The 21,867-nt window shown below is 44.5% G+C and overlaps 2 protein-coding genes across 3 annotated transcripts in view; both read left to right on the top strand.

Annotated features, from left to right (window-relative positions):
• The first annotated feature begins 2,196 nt into the window (after nt 1-2,196).
• ufm1 (ubiquitin-fold modifier 1) lies at nt 2,197-8,201 on the top strand. The gene is made up of 6 exons (XM_058087042.2): nt 2,197-2,290; nt 2,392-2,448; nt 2,860-2,917; nt 5,723-5,762; nt 6,182-6,214; nt 6,864-8,201. Coding segments are annotated over exons 1-6 (294 nt in total). The 5' UTR covers nt 2,197-2,288; the 3' UTR covers nt 6,968-8,201.
• Nucleotides 8,202-12,872: 4,671 nt separating this feature from the next.
• The window catches only part of frem2a (FRAS1 related extracellular matrix 2a), a 40,615-nt gene continuing 31,620 nt past the window's right edge, over nt 12,873-21,867 (top strand). For both annotated transcript variants that reach the window (XR_009132026.2, XM_058086568.2), the window contains exon 1: nt 12,873-17,948. Coding sequence is in view for 1 of the 2 variants with exons in the window: in XM_058086568.2 (XP_057942551.2) it covers nt 12,962-17,948 (4,987 nt within the window). In the remaining variant the exon portion in view is untranslated. The remainder of the gene's footprint in view (nt 17,949-21,867) is intronic.

Genomic DNA, 21,867 nt, shown 5'->3' with positions numbered 1-21,867 from the left:
GTGCTACTATTAAAGCTGTTTACACAAAAGTTAAGCAGTTTTATGTTTTGCATTTTGTTCCCTACTGTACCCAAATCAACCACACATGACCTTAAAACAGAGACCCATACCAAACCATGATTATTGCGTACTATAAATGCATAATTTATTCCTATGTAATATCCCAAAACAATATTCTGAGGCTTTTAGCCCATTGGTCATTTCCTCTTGAAAGGGCCCCACCCTGGTTTAAAATAGAAATGTTCATATGAAATCCAATCCATCCTTGATAAAGTGTATCTACTAAATCTCAATGCAATGTTGATACAGACTGATCAAGAGATGCTAGGGTACGCTTCATACAATCAAAAATGTTGCATGGTTATTACTGGACCCCTCTGAGACGGAATGGAAAGAAATCTACATAGGAATGCAAAAAGTGTATCTTCAGTAACATATTGCAGCTGAGGGCTTTGTAGGACTTCAGGAGGTTTGCCACCAGCTGCTTATAATTATCTGCCTTGTAGTTTCCAAGAAAGGATAATGATAATGATTAACGTATATGCTGAACTTATGTGGCTGATTTGGAGTGTTGTGTAAATTCAATTTAGGATTAATTAATCATCTGGACTAAGTGTGGGACTTATATGGACAATACAGAAATAGACTATGAGTGAGGGAAAGGAGGTAATAGTGGGGGATAAAGGTGTTAGGTTATGATTTAAGATGTGATGCACAATATACGGAAATGTTAATAAAATGTTAATATACTAACAATTACTTTTAATGCCTAAACATTTTGATGGCAAATAAAAAAAGGATCTCAACTTCCAGTGACCCTTTTTATGCTGATGATACAGGTCTTATCTGCTAAGTTGCTCAGAGCTTTAAATCCAGCATTAACTCCATCAAGATAATGAGCTCCCTGGTTTAGCATTAATTATAAAGCACCTCCCTGCATGAAGCTGGGCTGATGTTGGACATTTTAACACTCAAATATGTTACATTAAGAAGCCAAACGAGTCACAAATGTGAGATACCGATCAGCCAATGATGTTTATGGAACAGCGCTGATATAGTCGTCATATGGCAAGCTTTGGAGCTGCACCAGGCCAGGAAAACAAAATCCCTGACTCAAAGTAAGCATAGAAATCAAAAGGACGACTGAGGGGGTGTTGCAGCAGCACAATGTCCTACATATAAATATAGAAGCATGTGTTTTCAAGTAAGTTGTTCAACACTGGCTGGAGACTCATTGCTTATTGCGCATGAGTTTCCTGCGCCTTGGCAATCCCGTGCAGATGCTTTGTCACTGTTTGGCGGTTTATGCTCAACAAGTGCAATACACAGACTTTATGTTTTGTACAATAAATGCAAGCATCAGCAGCATTAGCAATGATTACAGTGGAGCATGGTAAGTGGTATTTTTACCCACTACAGCAGCTTTTACTATGTTAATGAGCTCTTTTCATTGAATGCCGCACGCTGTGTGCCAGCGCCGTATTATGCCTCCTGAATAGACCCTCAGAAGCCCTCTGACAGGATGAGGGGTTTCATCTTTTCTTTCCGCTTACTTTCATTTCATTTGTGCTCGCCACACCCCATTTCATAAAAGGTGTATACACATTTTCATTAAAAAAAAAGCAACTCAAAACCTTCAACTCCATTTTTTCTCGGCCAAATCTTGCAAACCCTGCAGAAATGTGCTTAAGTGTCTGCACTGGAACTCTGAGTCATTGTCAGTCTGCTCTCATTCTTTTTACCACTGCCTACAATGCATCTATTTCTTCGCTATTTATAGTGCAGTGCCAAGAACTGAGTTATCTGGACCTATTGTATAAAGTGTTGCAGCATTTGTATCAAATAATAATAATCACATCAATCGCTATAATTTGATATATAATACAAATGTTGATTTTACACTTTTTGAAAATGCACCATAATAATGCATGATATTTTTTATATTAACACAATAAAAAAATTGTACATTGGTTAACGCAGTACAATTTTTTTTCAGTGCCATCGTTATGTCAGTGCCCATCACTGTTGTCAATTACGGTAGATACTGGGAGCCCGGAAAGAATGCCTGTTTTTAAAACACATAATCACACAGTGTTTTCTTTGCAGTCATTGAAGATATAAGTAAATTTGTGTTTAATTACATTAAAAAATTGTTATTTGTTTAAAAACGGCAAAACAGTGGCGTTACGTGTCAAAAATACTATTACATGGATGACGTGTACGTTGGGGTCCTTCGGACTTCCGGGTGTGAGTAAACAGATCACGAACAGCGTCGCCTCGCCTGAAACATGTAAGTTTTTTCTCTGTTCTTTTTTATATTTTGGCTCAAATGTAAGAATCGGAAGGTTAAAGCGGAGGCGACGATACCGCTCTTTGTGTCGGCTTGTCCAGGTCCAAAGTGACGTTTAAAATCACGTTGACGTCGGACCCTCGGCTCCCGTTCAAAGTGTGAGTACACTCATTGACAGCTCTGCATCTGTTATTTTAGATTATTTTAGCTTTACTGTGCATGTCCCTCTATTTTCGTCTTCAGAAGGTTGTTTTACTTTCTCGGGTTTAGATAATAACAGCTTGTTGGCACATTCGCTGATATGTAGGGTAGTTTATATGTTAGCATATGCTAACTTTTGCAGCACTGAATAGCTCTAAAATAATGTATCATGTATGTATAATGTAAAATGTATCTGCATCACTTAACATGAAACCGTGTGTACATTCAGGCTAGTAAATTCAATGTAATGCCTTGACAGACATTAGCATTAAATATCACTTTTAAAAAATGAGTAAGTCAGTTGCTCCTCCTGAGAGTTGCAGTTAATCGACGTGGCATTAAAGCAAACTAATGTCATTTTCTTGCAGATTAAGTGTCCCAGACAGCACGCCATTCACTGCAGTTCTGAAGTTCGCAGCTGAGGAGGTAATAATAAGGACTGGGTTACATTTGACGTCACATCCGGTTGCTGGAAGTCATGTAAAGTCAGAGCGAAAAGGCAGAATACATGCATTGTTCTGGCATGTGTACATCGTACAAAGCGGGGTTGTGGGAAAGGTTATTGCAGAGGTAGTCCATATTAAAGGGGAGAAAGAAACACAAAATACGGAGAAGGGTGGCTGCTTAACTGCTCACTTGTCTAGTGGAGCCGAGTATGAACATGCTCAAGTTTTCAGTGGTCAACAACAAGCAAAATTTATGCTAAGCCCAAACCCAGCGATAATAATCACCAAAGGTCCAAGCTAATTATCTATTGCTCTGTAACCTAAAAACATATATATATTTACAACACATGTTTTAGAGCATTAAAAAAAAGCAGAATCGGTCCCCTTAAAATGTTTCAGATCATCAAACATATTTAAATATTAGTCAATGACAACACATCTGAATGCAAAATGCAGTTTTTAAATGAAACTTGTTATTATAAAGGGAGGGGAAAAAAAATCCAGACATACACGGCCTGGTCTGAAAAAGTGATTGCCCCCCAACATAACTGGAACCATGATTTCTGCTGTCTACCAAAAAATCCCGAAGGAGAATGTCCGGCCATCTGTTGGTGACCTGAAGCTGAAACCAACTTGGGTTCTGCAGCAGGACAATGATCCAAAACACACCAGCAAGTCCACCTCTGAATGGCTGAAGGAAAACCAAATGAAGACTTTGGAGTGGCCTAGTCAAAGTCCTGACCTGAATCCTATTGAGATGCTGTGGCATGACCTTAAAAAGGTGCTTCAATGTGGCTGAATGACAACAATTCTGCAAAGATGAGTGGGACAAAATTCCTCCACAGCGCTGGAAGAGACTCATTGCAAGTTATCACAAACGCTTGAGTTTTCACCTTTTCACACAGGGCCATTTAGGTTTGGATTTTTTTCTCCCTTAATAAGGTTTAATTTAAAAACCTTATTTTGTGTTCATTTGTGTTGTCAAAGACTAATATTAAAATTTGTTTGATTATCTGAAATGTTTAAAGGGGACCTATTGTGCTTTTTCCACTTTTCTGACCTATAAATGTAGTTAGAATGTTTTATTCTCGTGTTAAACGGTGTCAAAGTTTCATATAATGAGGCTTGTGCATTCGGAAGTGAGCTGTGAAAGAAGTTTGGGATGGCTCTGAACGCTCGTTTTTTTCTGGGTTTTTTCTAACATTGGCTGTCTCAGGAGCCAGGCTTTCTTATATGGGCATGCTGCAGGCCAGACAGCTCTTCTTTGCTCTGTTTGCAGTTGTTCGCCATGGCTTAGGCAAGCTCAGGCAGTAGTGGTTGGTGTTTGTGATTCCCAGCAAGAGAAAAATATTTTCATCTCTCAATGGCATTTCACACAGCACTGTTTTTGGGAATATAAACATGAAATATATGCCAAAGCTTTGCTGGAGCCAGTGACATAATTAGACCTGCTTTATACTAGTAGTAGCTTCATTTACATGTGTTCTGTTTAGTAAGGTTTACATACATATGACACAAGCCAAAAAACACAGTTGAAGTTTTCAATAACCTAAATTTTTAAGAACAAAAAAAAATCTGGATTTAACTTTTATTTTGTATATTTGAAAATTTGCTGTTTATGTGTTGCTGTACTTCAGGGGTGTGCAAACAGTGGCCCAAGGGACACATCCTCCCCGCCGGTTGCTTCCAAAGTACTTAAACTTTTTAACAGAAAAACCGGCAACATGACTTGCAAGTCATCAGAGTCAGTCTGAGACAACCTTTTGATGGTTTAAGTAGCTTTTCACATGCGGCGATCCAGACAACTACCTCATCCATGGTGCCAAACACAAGTCAACAAATATATGACACACAACCCACACTGCTCTGTCTGGGAAGTAAAATAGGATAGTCACATAGTCTTTAATAGCCAATGTTTTATCATTCATAGTTCATATTGTATGTCACACATTCTTTATGTACATTTCAGGTGTCTTATGGCATAAAAAAAACAACTGTAAAAATAAATTGCGATATTTGATTTGGTCTGATGTACAAAGTGCTCCTGAATAAAAGCACACTCTTTGTTAACTTACAAGTCAAAAGGTTTGCCCACCCCCACTATAGTGTATATATTTATTGTTTTTGCTGCTTTTATTGTTATTGTCGTATAAAACAACCCAGGTTGTTTTCAAATGTGCTATAAAAATAAAGTTTGACTTGACGTGATACTTGCATGTGGATGAGACTTTAAAATAACCCCCATGTCCATGTGGACATACTGTATATAGCCTTAATACATTGTGGTTCCTTGGAGATAGAAAAAAATCTCAAAATAGATCAAACCTGACCCTCTTTTGATATTGAATATTAAATAGAAAAGCTTTTTCGGGAGAAGCAACCTGTGTTGACATATTTAAATCCCTCAGGTTTCGGTCATGCCGCAGTTTCACTCTCGGTCAAAAATTCTTCATCTTAACTTCATTTCATGCTGCCGGTGCTGCCCTATCTCCTGTCGCCAGGCAGCTTCGTCCGACCACGCTAATCCTGTCAGCTACACTAGCACCTGTATACTTAGCCATCATAGATATCCAGAAACCCGGGCACAGCCACTACTGTGTTAATTACGTGCAGTGGCATTCAAGTGTGCGCGCTGTCACGACTCCCTCGCCCAGCAATGACACACGTGTGGTGACATATTGATGAATGTGTCATAAGGTCTGTGATGCTTGGAGAGCTGCCGTGTCTTATTTCACTCAGCGGGATTAGACTTTTTATTTACCTTCTCTGCTTCACTTTTCTGCAGTTCAAAGTGCCCTCAGCCACCAGCGCCATCATCACTAATGGTGAGTTCTTTTCACTTTATAAATCACAGGAATCACCTTCATGAAATACAAATATAGACTGCAATGTGCAGGAGTACCAGTGGTGACTACTTTAAACAGGGGAAGCTCATTGGAGTCTGATGTACATTTAATATGATTTTAGCAACGATGTCGCTGAAATCTCCACGGCGGGGAGGTGAAAACTCCTCTTTAGCCATTTGGCTGCTGTCGGTCAAAATTCAGGTCCACCCTGTGGTCCAGTCCAGCTTTCCTGGATGTCTTATGCCGATTTAACCAATCAGGGTCTTTTGTTTCTGTCTGTGAACTTTCATGAGCTGAAGCTTGAGCTTCACTGGGGAGCTACCATAACGCCCATGCTGAATAATTCCGGGTTTGCATGAGAATACCTTTAACTGAAAGTGGACCTTCTCTCCTTGCAGACGGAATAGGAATCAACCCTGCACAAACAGCAGGTGAGTGACCATGTTCTGCTTTAGTGTCGCACAAAAACATTCAATCAAATTTTTATTTGACAAAGATCTTTACAATTTTGTTTAATGATCTGCATCACAAACAAACGCCATTGTGTTCAAGAAATCAAGTTATACTGTTGCTGGCATGACGTGAAACACCTTTTCACTCAGCTGCCCCCAAGCAAGCCTTGCCAGCCAGGGCAGGTTGGCTCCGTTGCCCTGGTCCTCCCCACTGATGGCCAATTTCATCAGCTGGCAGGGTTAGTTCATGAATGACCCCGCACCCCCGAAACGACAGAAAGACAATGGGACAATGAGGAGTCTCATAAAAATAGCAAAACAATGTGATTTCTGTCAAATGTAAGCACATGGCTGAGCTGCAGGCTGAAAATGGCCCCCGGGCTACACTCATGTGCCACGGCGTAGCGGTTGGCAAACACTAGTGTGTAACAAACGCATCTGCTACTTCAGCACCATGGCCAGCACCCATCCCTCCCCGGCACAAGCACATCCCCTTCAAATGGACTATAATTAACCATGGCCAACACCTTTGGTGTAACCTTGTTGCTAATTATGTCATCTTATGCTAATTAAACTTTGACGATAGTATCAGTGAACACACACGCTCATGTTTTATCTTGCGTTGCAGGGAACGTGTTCCTCAAACATGGCTCAGAGCTGCGCCTCATTCCCAGGGACAGAGTGGGAGGACGAGGAGATGGGCGCTGCTGGTCTCCTCTGAGGAGACAGTGACTCAGCTCTTGTCCTATTTATGTACTCGGACGTATACATTATGCGTGTAGACGTACGCTAACATGACATGCTCCATGCTGCCCTCGTCTTCACTCTCTCTAGGTAACTAACCACCCAATCCTGTCTGTGTTTTATTTTTTTGTTTTAGTGTTTGTAAATGACAATAAAACGACAGTGTCATCACACGCAAAACTTTTTAAGTAGTTTACTTTGTACGCACATTGTGATTAGAATTAGTTATATTTACGATTTTTAGGTATCCCAAAAGTTTTCTTCCGAGGGCTGCATACTGAAAAAGGATGCAAGGGCCACTTCCATTTTTCAGACTAACCATGTACATACGCAGATTCTCTGCTTGGACATCTCTGTGTGGAGTTTGCATGTTCTCCCCGTGTGTGCGTGGTTTTTCTCCGGGTACTCCGGTTTCCTCCCACATTCCACAAAAATGTGAGTGTGAATGGTTGTTTGTCTATATGTGCCCTGTGATTGGCTGGCGACTAGTCCAGGGTGTACCCCGCCTCTTGCCTGAAGTCAGCTGGGATAGGCTCCAGCATACCCTAGTGAGGATAAGTGGTATAAAAAATGGATGGATGGCTGTATAATGAGTGTCCAGCCTTTCGGGACACGCTTTAGCTGCAACAACAATGCGGTCGGACCATGTGGTATTTCACAACTTCGACAATCATCAAAGAAATGCCAACTGGGATAGGCTCCAGCATGCCTGTGACCCTTGTCAGGAATAAGCGGTACAGAAAACGGATGTGGATGGTGTTATTGTAATATAAGCGATTAAAACAAAAACCACTAAGAGACTGTATAATCCAACAATATAGACAAACAACCATTCACACTCACATTCATACCTATGGACAATTTGGAGTGGCCAATTAACCTAGCATGTTTGTGGAATGTGGGAGGAAACCGGAGTACCCGGAGAAAACCCACGCATGCACGGGGAGAACATGCAAACTCCACACAGAGATGGCCGAGGGTGAAATTAAACTTGGGTCTCCTAGCTGTGAAGTCTGCATGCTAACCACTCGTCCGCCGTGCAGCCTTTGTTCTTTATAATAATAAAAAAATGTTACTACACACCTGCCAATCAAGTTTCAATGTGGTACTTAGATGATGATGAGATAAAGAAGATGAAGTGTTACTCTCCAGTAATCATCTCATACTTTTACCCTCACTTTATCCTTGTACTGATGTCTTAACATGCTGATAAAATCCAGATAACGCAGATTATTCCCCTGTTTTTTTTTTGCTTGAAAGTGAGTAATCATCAAATTTCATCGTTCATTGGTCTGCATGATGTTGAGCTCCAGCGGCTGTGAAATTAACATTTCACGCTCAAACAAAGCAGGTGTTGCAGGCTTCATTTTCACAAGCGACCAGCTGGAAAGATACTTCTCCCAGATGGAGCTGCAGGCTTGACACTCTGAGAGGTATTGTGTTCTTTATTGCACTTGTTTCTAATATTTTGACCAAGTCATCATTGTCCAAGTGTACCTGGTGATGTGTGCATGGAAGTGAGCGTGCAATCATCACATCTTCACTTCCTTTTAGAAGCCACAATGAGTCAACACCTTCAACTTCCCCTCCCTACCGCAACTCTCATCATCTCTGTCTTGCATCGCCCATAAGCAAACCTCCAGTAGCGCCCTGGCCTCCAGGTGCCAAATCTAAAATGAGATCTTGTGACCCTCCAGCAGCCTCAGAGAAGATAAAAAACCTCCAGTGTGTGGCCTTCAATTCAGGTAAGAAGCTGGATAAAAGCAGGGGGGACTGAGGAATATATGGGTAGCCACACACGCACGCTCATGCATTACATCCATTGCGCGCGCGCACACACACACACACGGCCAAGGCAAAAGGACAATCCATCTGAGGCCTTCACTATGACATGACTCAATCACGTTAACGACACAATGCTGCCCCCTGCTGTGGGAAGGGATTATAGCAACTTAAATGACATCCTTCAAATATATTTAATTGCTTTGCAAAAATGTCGCCTGTGTGCCAATGACTGACTTTACATTGACTTGCTGCGCAGCAAACTTTCTTCATGTACAATTTTAGAACATTTTCAGCTTCATCACCATCCCAGTGCTTCCATGTTGGAGGTCATATGTTCCTCTCCGCTGACGAGCATCAGATCAGTTTAACCTGGAGCATCTTTTACTCGCTGATGCTCTGATAGAAAATGTCACTCAGTCCTTTTTTGCCAAGTGTGTGAATGTGTGTGCAGGTAAGAGCAGCTAATTGGAATGGAGCTTCACACAGATGGCTGTTAACCTTCAAACCAGCTGCACTGTCTGTTCCTACTCTGAGTGGAGGCTGCATGAAGCTGTGTTATTAGGCTCTCAAAAGAGTCCCATGACTACCTCACGAACATCTGCCCCCTTGTCCTCCTCCTCCTCCCCCTCCTCCTTCTAGAAGCAGCCCTTTCCAGCGTGGTCAGTCTGCAGGGTCAAGAAGCTGAGCTTGAACCTACTCTAGCTTTTGCATGCACAGTAAGTACTCTATATCAAACACACATGACGCGAGAGTTCATTTGAGCACAACGCACTTACACATTGTCACCGCTAGAGGGCAGCAGTTCATTTAACAGCCCTTGAATGCATTAAAATCACATTTTAATCTGTTTTCCTTTCACAAATGATGTGGTTTCGTCTTATTGAAGCGTCCATTTGTCCATTAAGCACACACGCATCAATCCAACACAAAAGACTGTCTTACTGACGATGTCAGGTATTCTTTGAACAAGATGCTTATTACTGTGTTGCTACAACTGCACTGTATTACACCACAAAGCTGTCCCTAATATTTTTTTTCTAAAAGCATGCCAGACTTCCGCCAAGTCCCAGCAATCCCACTTTGGATCAGCACCAACTTCCACACCTTTACGGATACACACCACCTGTATATGTCTTACTTATCACTCTAAGAAGAGCCCCCTCTGCTTCCTCACAACAACAATACTATGTGAAATATACTATAGTATGCTGTTTAGTGGTCATAAATGTGCACAGGAACAAACTGAGCAGACAGTAAATGTTTGTGTAAAGTCTCACCATCATTGTGTGCTTGATTACAGAGCTGTTTGGAGAAAGGAGCTGACTTCCACCAATGACATGTGGGAACAAAAGCAGCAACAGATGTGAGTCTTTGTGTGTGTACAATGTGGGAGCGTCCCGTCAGACCTCTGTAGGGTGAGCCAGACTTAATTGCACGTTGTTTGACACTTTTAAGACTGAGATGTGTTGGGATGCAACAGCACGCTCAATGCATGAAGGTAAAACATCACGCAGCACGGCCTACATCGTAGACTGTACACTGTATGTTCTTAATGACCTTTATATATGCTTTGGCCAAGAGGCAGGGTCCACCTTGGACTGGTGGCCAGCCAATCACAGGGCACATATAGACAAACAACCATTCACACTCACATTCATACCTATGGACAATTTGGAGCCACCAATTAACCTAACAGAGAGCTGTTCCTAATGTTTTGGTGACCTTACCTATATAAAAGAAAGGGTCAGAATTAAGGAAGCTCTGATGGATCGACTACCAATTACTATCGGCGGATTTCCGTTAAAAACATGTAATCGACTCATGCCAATAAATGCCTTTTAAAGCCGAACACAAAAATAATCATGTCGAGATAACACAAACGTAACATAAATGTACATGTGTGCTGTGTCACCTAGGGTTGACAGCACTTTATTGAGCCGTCAAGGCTATTGGTATTCCACTCTTCTTGCATTTTTCTCTCCACGCTTTATCCGCCAAGCTTGTTGTCTTCGGACACCAAAGTGACTTTTTACCGCAGTGACATTTTGTTTTTAAAACAAACATGAAATGTGGTTAGTTTGGAGCTCGTTTTTGTCCCACAGGGAAGTGAATATTACTTTTACAGGGTACGTACTCATTTTTTTTCAAATGTCACTGAACCATTTCATCTTGTTGTCCATCCATCCAACCATCTATTTTCTGTGCCGCTTATGCTCATGAGTCATTATACTAATTATGTCTTGTCCTCCAAACACTATTTGTGTGTGCTTGTTTAGTGACCATAAAGACAAGTTTATTTTTTAATAATGACCTATTTGTCCGTGGCCCTTGGAATTGTCTAAAGACGCCCCTGATTAATAGCCCTCATCATAAATAAATAGAAAAATGTACAGTTGGTCCATGTGATTGGGATTGGCCGATCTCACTCATAGATGATTGATATCGGAATCAGCAGCATAAAACCGTGATTGAAGTATGTCTTTAATGGCGTTGTTATTTTTGTCTAAGCGGATTTTAGTCAAATATACTGGAGCTTATCGGGTCCACATGGGGCCTCGTTCCCTCTTTAATTTTGCATGAATGTATCTTAAAAGTGCTGCTAAGTTTATTTCCCAGTTTCCAGAATGATGTGGAAGTGACTAATTAGTCAGGTGGGAACTAGAGCTTAGAACTTCTGGTGCAAGGGTGCCCAAACTTTTTTGCATATTGAAAAATGGATGAAAAATATTGAAAAATTGATCCATTTCTTGATATTCTTCACATTTCCCCACCTGGGGGTAGTATTCTTAGGTTGTCTGGTTTCAAAAAAATGTAATTCGGAGCTTTAAAAATGCAAACGGTGTAGTGCAGTGATTCCATGTCGGCTCTTTTTCCTTCAGGAAAACAAAAAGCAACTGTTGGCATTCCAGGTGAAAATGTTGGAACTGCTCTCTAATTAAGTCATCCGGAATGACGACCTTTACCTGCCTCCTTTGTTCTTCCCACCTCCTTTTAGCACTCTCCTGTACACACTGAGCATCATGTGTTTCATCCCCCTGCAGGAATGCTGCAGAAAACATACACTGTAAAGTATACGGCAGCTGTAAAAGGAAAGGGAAGGAGGCAGGGGGGATGCTTTTAAATGACAAGGCACTAAAAGTCCCTCTCATCACCTTCACAGCATCTTGCCTGTGTGGGGGTTTTAAAAACGGACTTTTTTGGCATTTTCAGAGCGTCTTTGAGGAGAGTGAAGATGTTTGTTTGAGAATTTGTGGAGTTATTTTTTTAAAACTGCAGGTTCACTCCCCGAGGCCGAATAGATTTAGTTCAGGTTTAAGAAACAATTCCACAGATTGTTCCAACTTACACTGCAGGTCCACTCCCTGAGGCCGAATAGATTTTTAGTTCAGGTTTAAGAAACAATTTCATCCCCGCTGCTGATGGCCATTCAAAGTTTCAAGGGCATTTACGGTTAGCCCTGAAGTGGAAGAGTCGACCATGCATTTGTTCTTGACACACTCGCATCCCAATAAAAGGCACTTCATGAACCAGCAACATCATGAGATCCAGTCATCAGAAATTCAGCCTTCACAAAGATGGTGCTCACTTTATGTTTATTATTGTTTATCGCATTACATTGAGAACTGCTGCTAATATTTTGACCCTAAGATAATCAAAATATAACAAACCACTTTCAGTTCTACAGCACTCCAAAGTGCAACCACTTTGATAGCGATAGATAAATAAAATATGAATGCCTTTTGTTACTTAAGTCATTTATTTATGTCCCTTTCTTAAATTTTTTAACTCTATATTCCCCCAAAATGTCCTGATTGCGTTATTACCAGCGTCTAATGTCTCCTTCTCACACCGAATTATCATTTCCCCCCTCTATGTTTATCTTGATTGAACTGATATTTGACTGACAAGAGAGCTGTCAGGCCAAATCCACGCCCTCTGCTCGTAAATGACAGAAGGATCCGTCCAATCAGCTGAGAGGCTGAGCTCGCGGCTGCTTTTAGCTCGCTCCAATGCGTGCACAGAGGGGCGGGAGCGCGCGCCAGCAGCCATCCGAGCTCTCAAGTTAAAAGTGGTGAGCGCCGCTGGCGTCCTGAGAGTGGAGGGCGTCATCAGGGTGGACGCATCCACGAGTCACGCGTGGACGGCTCATTACACCTAGCAGAGGAATTTTAGTTGTTGTTTTTTTTTTTACTTGGGATGATGTCCGCTGCTGATATGTGGTGCGGACTTCTCTGCCTCTCACTGGCGCGCATTGCGCACACGCAGCTCGCCACTCCTGGCTTGTTTTACGCGCTGCGCTCCGAACTCTCCGAGGACTCGATACTAGTTGGCAACAACGGAATACGCGTACCCTTCGGGAGATCCGTGTCCGTCGACCCGGTCAACGACCTGGTAGTCCAGACGCAGCCGGGGGACCGCTGCAGCATCACCGTGCTGGACAACGACCCCCTCTCACAGCGGCCGGGACACCTCTCCCCGAAGAAGTTCCCGTGTGAGTTCGGCAACCATGACGTCACGTACACCCACTACGGCTCCAGGAGTCCGGCGCGGGACCGCGTGAGGCTGCAGCTGCGCTACGACGCGCACACCGAGACTGTAATCATTCCCTTCATGATGGAGGTGGAGGTGGTCTTTACGCAGCTGGAGCTCCTCACCAAGAACATGCCTCTCACTGTGGCTCATCTGAGGGGCACCAGCAACCCCATAGACAAGAGGATTATGGACTTCACATATGACCGAAACTTGTACAAGTGTGGAGTGATGTCCCTGTCCAGTGGGAGCGTGCTGCCACGCTATGGTCGGCTGGTGGATGGTGGCAAACTGTCCCAAAGCATAGATTGTGACGATTTCACGCACGCTGACATCCGCTACCAGCACACGTTCGAGCACACGTCACCCAACCGGGATCACGTTCCCATGGTGGTGGAGCTCCACGACAAGGAGGGCAACCTGGTCAAGCAGGAGCACTTCCACCTCATGGTCCGCATCCGAGAGGGACAGGAGAACACAGCGCCCAAGCCAAGCTTTGTGTCCATGATGATGATGGAAGTGAGCCAGTTTGTCTTGACCGCACTCACGTCAGACATGCTAGCCGCAGACGACGCTGAGTCCGATGCTGGGGAGCTCATCTTCAACATCACCTCACCGCTGTCTTATGAGGAAGGCTTCATCGTCAGCACAGACGACCAGAACCTGCCCATCACCTCTTTCTACCAGAGAGACCTGCAGGACCTGAAAATAGCCTACAAGCCCCCCTCCTTGGACTCAGACACTGAGAGGATTTTCCAGCTGGAGTTTGAGGTTGTAGACCCAGAGGGGGCCGTTTCAGACCCCTTTGCATTCATGATTGTGGTGAAACCCATGAACTCTTTGGCGCCCGTTGTGACCCGTAACGTAGGCCAGCTGCTTTACGAGGGCCAGTCCCGCCCTCTCTCCAGCGGCCACAACTTGGAGATCAGCGACGAAGACAACCTGGACATGGTGGCCATAACAGTGGTGGACGGGCTCCGCCACGGCACCTTGATGGTGCTGGGGTCTCGCAGAAAAAGTTTCACCCCTGACGACCTCACCCTCGGGGTGGTTGTGTACCAGCACGATGGCAGCGACACACACAGTGACAACATTGTGTTCAAGATGACGGATGGGAAACATGAAGTGGAATTTCTCTTTCCCATCACCATTGTTCCCACTGATGACGAGCCCCCCATCATCAATGCCAACACTGGCATGGTCCTTTTCAAACACCAGATGATGCCGATGTCCCCCCTCATGCTGAGTGCCGCTGACATTGACTCTGAGGACTCCACCATTAAATTCACCCTTGTTCCCCCCTTTTCTACAATCGGCACCGTTCTTCTGAGACAGTCTGATGCCCCGGAGGACCCCTCCTCCTGGAAGTTTAACTCTGAAGATGAGGTTTATGAAAAGGAGGTGCAAGAATGGTTGCAGAAAGACATCACCAATGGGAAAGTCTTCTACAAGCATGTAGGGCCTCACAACATTGACACAGTCATCGACCAGTTTGTATTCACAGTCCAGGATGACAACGACCCACCCAATGAGTCAGGTGAGGCGATGTTTATAGTCCGAATTTTGCCCATCGATGATGTGCCCCCTGAACTGTACCCTGGGACTACCCTGCAGATGACCGTGGAGGAGTACAAGCTCACTCAGTTCAGCAAAGAAGTCCTGCGATACACTGATTTGGACTCTGAAGACCGTGACCTTAAATACACGGTCATCCACCCCCCGACTGATACCGATGAAAACAACCCTATCGTTTTTGGTTATTTGGTTCTGACAGACAGCCCTGACACCGAGGTTGCGGAGTTCACACAAGCTCAGCTGAATCACCACAAAATCGCCTACAGCCCCCCCAACATTGAGCTGGGCATCACCGCGCATGTGGTGCAGTTCCGATACAATGTGGAGGACACTGCAGGGAACAGCGTGGAGGGGGCGTTCACCATATACCTCCAGCCTGTCAACAACAAGCCCCCCCAAATTACTAACACAGGCTTCACAGTGTTTGAGCGCAGCATCCATATCATCACCATCGCTGAGCTGGATGCCACAGACCCCGACACTGAGGGTAAAACGATCTCGTTTACGCTCAGCCAGCCGCCAAAACATGGACATGTTCAATTGGCGTTCACTGACTTGGAGAAAAAAGCAGTCTTCAGTCTTGAGGACCTCTCACAAGGGAGGATATCGTACAGTCACGGTGGTGAGGAGACGCCTAGTGATGAGTTCCAGCTGGACGTCAGTGACGGTTTCCATGTTGTAACCGTGACTGTCAAAGTTCACGTGAAGCCCGTGGATGATGAAGCACCGATTCTCAGTCTGCCCGCAGGAACCATTGGCTGTCACATGGATGTGCTAGAAAATGGCGCCACAGAAATCACGACGAATGTGATCCAAGGCCGTGATGATGACACTGATGACCTCCATCTGACCTTCATTTTGGAGGACACACCATCCATGGGTGAGGTTTTGGTGAAAGGAGTGCCTGCCAGCAGGTTCACGCAGGCTGACGTCATCAACGGCCTGGTTGTGTACGCCCATACTGGCGGCGAGATAGGCCTCACGTCGCAGCAGGACGGCTTCAACTTGACACTCACAGACATGTCCGATGATTGGACTGTGGGGGGCAATAAGGTCATCGGGGTGCACGTGCGGGTCACCATCCTCCCCGTGGACAGCCAGGCCCCTGAAGTTGGAGTTGGGGTGCAGTTCAGCGTCATTGAAGGGGACCTGAAGGCCATTGGCCCTCAGCACCTGGATGCAGACGACAATGACACCCCAGTAGAAGATATCCTCTGCACCATCATAGTCCAGCCCACTGCTGGCTACGTGGAGAATATTTCACCTGCACCCGGGTCTGAAAAGTCCAGGTCAGGCACAGCCATCAGTTCTTTCACCATCAGAGACATCAGAGAAGGAAATATCTACTACGTGCAGAGCATTCATAAAAGTGTGGAACCGGTGGAGGACAGGTTCACCCTTAGGTGCTCCGATGGAATCAACTTTTCAGGGAACCTTTTCTTTCCTATCATCATAATCCCCACCAATGATGAGAAGCCAGAGATCTATTTGAGGGAGATTGTCGTGATGGAGGGGATGAACATCGTCATCGATACTCCCATCATGAATGCCGGCGACGCTGATATCCCGGCCGAGGAACTGCTGTTCATCATCTCCAGACCTCCTAAACATGGCGCCATTTTGAACCAGCTGCCGACTGGCTCAGTCCTGGTGACTAACTTCACACTAGAGGAGATCAGAGAAGCATCCAGTATCGTCTACGAACACGACGACTCAGAGACAACAGAGGACAGCTTTGAAGTCATTGTGACTGACGGGAAGTTCTCAGCGCAGAAGACAGCGATTGTGATGATCATCCCCATTGATGACGAGACCCCCAGGATGCAAATCAACGACGGCTTGGAGGTGGAAATTGGCGAGACAAAAGACATCGACAACAAAGTCCTCAAAGCCACTGATTTAGATTCAGAGGACAGCACTCTCACTTACATCACCCGCTTTGGGCCAGGTCAGGGTCTGCTTCAGCGGAGGACTGCCCTCGGGTCGGTGGAGAACATCACACTCGGCATGAACTTCACACAAGCAGAGATTGACACAGGATTTATATTCTACACACACAACGGCCAGGAGGGCATCCGAGACCTGGTCAAGTTTGATGTGACGGATGGAATCAACCCACTAATTGATCGTTACTTCTACATCAGCGTGGGCAGCATCGACATGGTCTTCCCTCATGTGGTCAGTAAAGGTGTGTCCCTGAAAGAAGGTGGTCGTGTTACTCTGACCACCGACCTCCTCAGCACCACTGACCTCAACAGCCCAGACGAGAACCTGGTCTTCACCGTCACAAGGGCGCCTGTCAGAGGGCATTTGGAGTGCACGGACACCCCAGGGGTGCCAATCGTGTCCTTCACGCAGCTGCAACTCGCCGGCAGTAAGGTCTACTACATCCACACTGCAGACGACGAGTTGAAGATGGACAGTTTTGAGTTTGAAGTAACCGACGGCTACAATCCCATTTTCAGAACCTTCAGAATCTCCATCCTGGATGTTGACAACAAGAAACCTGTGGTGACCATCAATGATGTGAAAGTCACAGAAGGGCGCAGTAAGCTAATCACGCCCTTTGAACTCACAGCCGAGGACCAGGACACCGCCGAGAAGCTGCTCAAGTTCACCATCACCCAGCTGCCCGTCCACGGCAAACTCCTCTTCAACCACTCCAGACCAGTCAGCACCTTCACCAAACAAGACCTGAACGAAAACCTCATCAGCTACAAACACGACGGCACTGAGTCCTCCGAGGACTCCTTCTCCTTCACTGTTACCGACGGCACTCACTCGGACTTCTACGTCTTCCCGGACACTGTTTTTGAGACCCGTCGCCCACAGACCTTGAAGATCACCATCGTTTCCATTGACAACGGTGTCCCACAAATGGTGGTAAACAAGGGTGCCCCCACATTGAAGATCCTGACCACGGGTCATCTGGGATTCCTCATCAACTCCAAACACCTGAGGGCGGAGGACAGGGACAGCAGCCCGGCGTCACTGGTGTTCCACGTTACGACACCGCCCAAACACGGGTACATCGTCCACCTCGGCCGGGGCAACAACTCGGTCCTAAGCTTCAGTCAAGGTAAGCCATACAGTGATCTAAGATTGGACTGTGCAGATCTAACACCGGTCTGGTCTGGGAGACTTTATTCTCTTGGGAAATATATATATATTATATATATATATATTATTATATATATATATTATATAGATAATATATTTTTATATAATATATCTGTTTGTGCTATTCACAAATATCAAATATTGTTTCCACTTCTAAAATCAAAATACCAGAGGAGTAGTTTACACCAGAGGAGCTGCTTTATTAGGCTGCATAGCAGCCGAGCGGTTAGCGTGCAGGCCTCACAGCTAGGAGCCCCGAGTTCGATTCCACCCTCGGCCATCTCTGTGTGGAGTTTGCATGTTCTCCCTGTGCATATGTGGGTTTTCTCCCACATTCCAAAAACATGCTAGGTTAATTGGCGACTCCAAATTGTCCATAGGTATGAATGTGAGTGTGAATGGTTGTTTGTCTATATGTGCCCTGTGATTGGCTGGCCACCAGTCCAGGGTGTACCCCGCCTCTCGCCCCAAGACAGCTGGGATAGGCTCCAGCACCCCCTGCGACCCTCGTGAGGATAAGCGGTAGAAAATGAATGAATGAATGTTTTATTACTCAAATCACTGTACGCACTGTTTGTTAAAGTCTGTAAGACGGGCCAACTCAATGCGGTTCTGCGGGCCAGATGGAATTGTAGCGGGCTGGATTTAGCCCCCACAACTGAGATTCATACATGTGCTATAGAGCAGTGTTTTTCAACCTCTTTTGAGCAAGGGCAGGATTTTTACATTGGAAAAATCTTGCGGCACAACACTAACCACCTCACGTGCATCACTAAGTCTATTGGAGGAACGAGGCAATCGGCTCCGTGTTGCCACACAGACGAATATGGCATCGCTCTGCCAGTCTTTACACCACGACACTCGACATGACATAATATTTGCAGAAAATGATGAATAAATGTTAATTTAAAAAAACCTCATATGGTATAATTCCTCACGGCACACCTGAGGATTTATTATAAAAAGTTCAAATTAAAGTTTGTCATGCTATTTAATAGAACAAAACATATTTGAAATAATAATTAATCATCAATCATACCATAGAAGATCTCCCTTGCTGTGCTTTTGAAAATGTCGTTATCCGGATTTTTTTTGATGAAATAATCATATAAAAGTGTAACTGTAGTACAAAAATAATACTTTCATCCGTGATGCTGTGGATAAATTCCTCACAGAGACTTAATGAGTGGTGCTAGTGACAGGTGCCAGCCTGAGAAGGTGGATGTTGATTGCTGGGCCTTGTTTCTCATGCAGTGTAATCATCATCATCAGAGCGCGTTGTTTCACACCAAAGTCTCTCAGACACCTCCAGATGAATAATGGAGTGTTTCCGTGCCGTGCTCATTGAAGCAGGATAGGAAGTGGATGATGGTGTGAAAAGGTCAGCGTGTCGCTCTCGCTGACGGGATGAACACTTGTGAGCGGCGGTGGCGCTTCGTGGCCAAGCTGCACGCGGGAATGCCGGGGCCATTAAGGCCGCAAGATGGCGGGATGATAGTGTGGTTGGGGCGCACCAGGGCCTGGGGGGCCACATTGTGGGGCGTTTGTATTCATTAAAGTGGGGGTCTCAGAGCGAGAAGATGCTTAAGAGCAGATGTAGAACAGAGCAAGGCATGATGGGAGGACAGGCGGTGGCGGCTGAGGAGAGGTGGGGGGGGTTCTACTGGGGGCGAGAGAGCAAAAAGGCTCGTCAGAAAAGTCATTCAGGTGAAAGAGACAATCCCTTCCTCTTTATTTACTCGTCCCACTTGCAGGGCGTCTCCCATGAGACGTTCCTCTTTGAATATTTGATGTGATGTCTTAGCCGCCTTCACACACTTGACTCTGTGTGCGCCCGGGTCCTCTGGCGCTGACACACAACCTCAAAGAAAAGCTGAATAAAATATACTCTATGTGGGGGGAAAGTACTGGGACACCCACAGGAAGTGAAAGCTGGGCTTCATGGCCAGTTTCCTTCGCTTGTTCCAAGCATGCTTTCACGGACACTGGAAACACAAAATGGCTTTCCCAAAAGTCTTCCCACAAAGGTGGAAGTATGCACTTGACCTAAAATGAAGAAGTGCAGTACACTTGCGGTTCACCATCTGGAACAAAACCAAGACCTTTTGTGTGCACTTTGATTGCGGTTTCCTTAGTACTGGTATTATTGTCATGGGAACAAAGGCTCTGCAAGGAACATTTGCATACAAGAAGCACTTAATTGGGCAGCTTTTGTGATATATTATATGACATAGCTTCAATATTACAAACCAAAACGCCATCTTTTGTATGTGTTTTTTTTTTTTTTAATACTTTATTTTTATTTATTTTTATATTTTTTTAAAAACAAAACGTCAACAGCAATACAAACACAGTCAAAACAAAAAGGGGGCACTGGACATACACATCACACAATTTGGCTAACCCACATTCCCTGTCATGGTGCAATTTGAGTCATTTCCTTGATTTTTGTCCGTGAACAGTGTCCATGTCACCCATTTTTCTCCACACATGTCTTCTTTAGTCCTCAATCTGTGTGTCAATAGTTCCATGTCATATATTGTGTTCATCACACAAAGCCAGTCGTCCAGTACCGGGGGTCTTGGATGAAGCCATTTGATGATTTTATACAAATACCATCACGATATCTTTTCTTAACACAGAGTGTCCCACCACGTGGCCCAGATACAACGTCTCACATGAAAAAGTCACACTGTAACCCAAAATCCTCTCCAGGGTTTTACATACCCTCTTCCAAAAATGAATGATATTTGGGCAAAGCCAGAACACATGCGAATGGTTGACACGGACTGTACCACACTGACGCCAGCATGGCTGGGTAACCTTTAGATATTTTTGTTTAATTTCTGGTGTAATGAAAAATCTAATTCTATTCTTCCAGCCATGCTCCCTCCGGACCCGAGATGATGTTGTGGTGTTTTGGGTCATAATCATACCCAACCATTCAGCTTCTGTAATGTTTGTTTTGAGCTCTTTTTCCCATTTTTCTTGAATATAATGAGTATTTGCCTTTCCCTCCATTAAATTTTTATATAGTGTGGATACTATCTTGGTAGTTTTTGATTTGTAGGCAGACATCGCCGTTTGAATCAGCCCATGTCTTCTTCTATTCATCCAGAATTTTATTTTCCTGTCATAGTAGTTTGCATGTATCTAAAATAATCGTTTTCGCCCAGATCGAATAGTTGTTGTAATTCTTGAAAGCTCATGAATTTCCCCTTGTTTACTATTGTACACCATGTGGTTATACCTCTTGGGATCCATTGCTGGAAGGTCTTATCATGACTGGAACAAAGTTCTTATCGTATGCTATCCATTGTAGCGGACAGAGGTCATCCTCTAATTTGAGTTTCCGTGTTAGACTGAACCATAGTTCCAGTGTAAAAGTGGTCACATCATCGGCACGGTCACACCCCTGTCTCCCACTCTTGTCGCCCGCAATGGCACTTTGAATTTCTCTTCCATTAATGGTCCGTTCCAAGTTTTTCCATTGTGATATGTGTGTTGTTTTTATATTGTACAGTATTCACCAGCTTAGATTGAACAAAAAGGAGTCACCCTTATTCATCTGATGAATATGATACCTTTATCCTCATAGTGTACATTTTTCAGTCGATATCTGCTTGTCTGAGCATTGACAGGAAACAGCGGAATTCCGGTTTTGAATGTGTCCCAGTCATAAATCTGTAGTTTTATGAAGCTGCTTGGCATCTATTACTGACCCGAATGCTTCACAGGGACGAGGCCTTTTGCAGCCCTTCATGATTTTTCTGCACTGTGCGCTTGAGGACGGAAAAAAAAAAGCGTCACTGACAAAGACCTATAATTCCCAAAATGTTTGGGAAAACAGCTGCTGTGGAAGCGCAGGTGCAAAAATC

This window comes from Doryrhamphus excisus, linkage group LG21, assembly GCF_037039965.1.
Source record: "Doryrhamphus excisus strain RoL-2023G ecotype Guam linkage group LG21, RoL_Dexc_Guam_v1.1, whole genome shotgun sequence".
Taxonomy (NCBI): domain Eukaryota; kingdom Metazoa; phylum Chordata; class Actinopteri; order Syngnathiformes; family Syngnathidae; genus Doryrhamphus; species Doryrhamphus excisus.
This window is presented reverse-complemented; position numbering and strand designations above follow the sequence as displayed.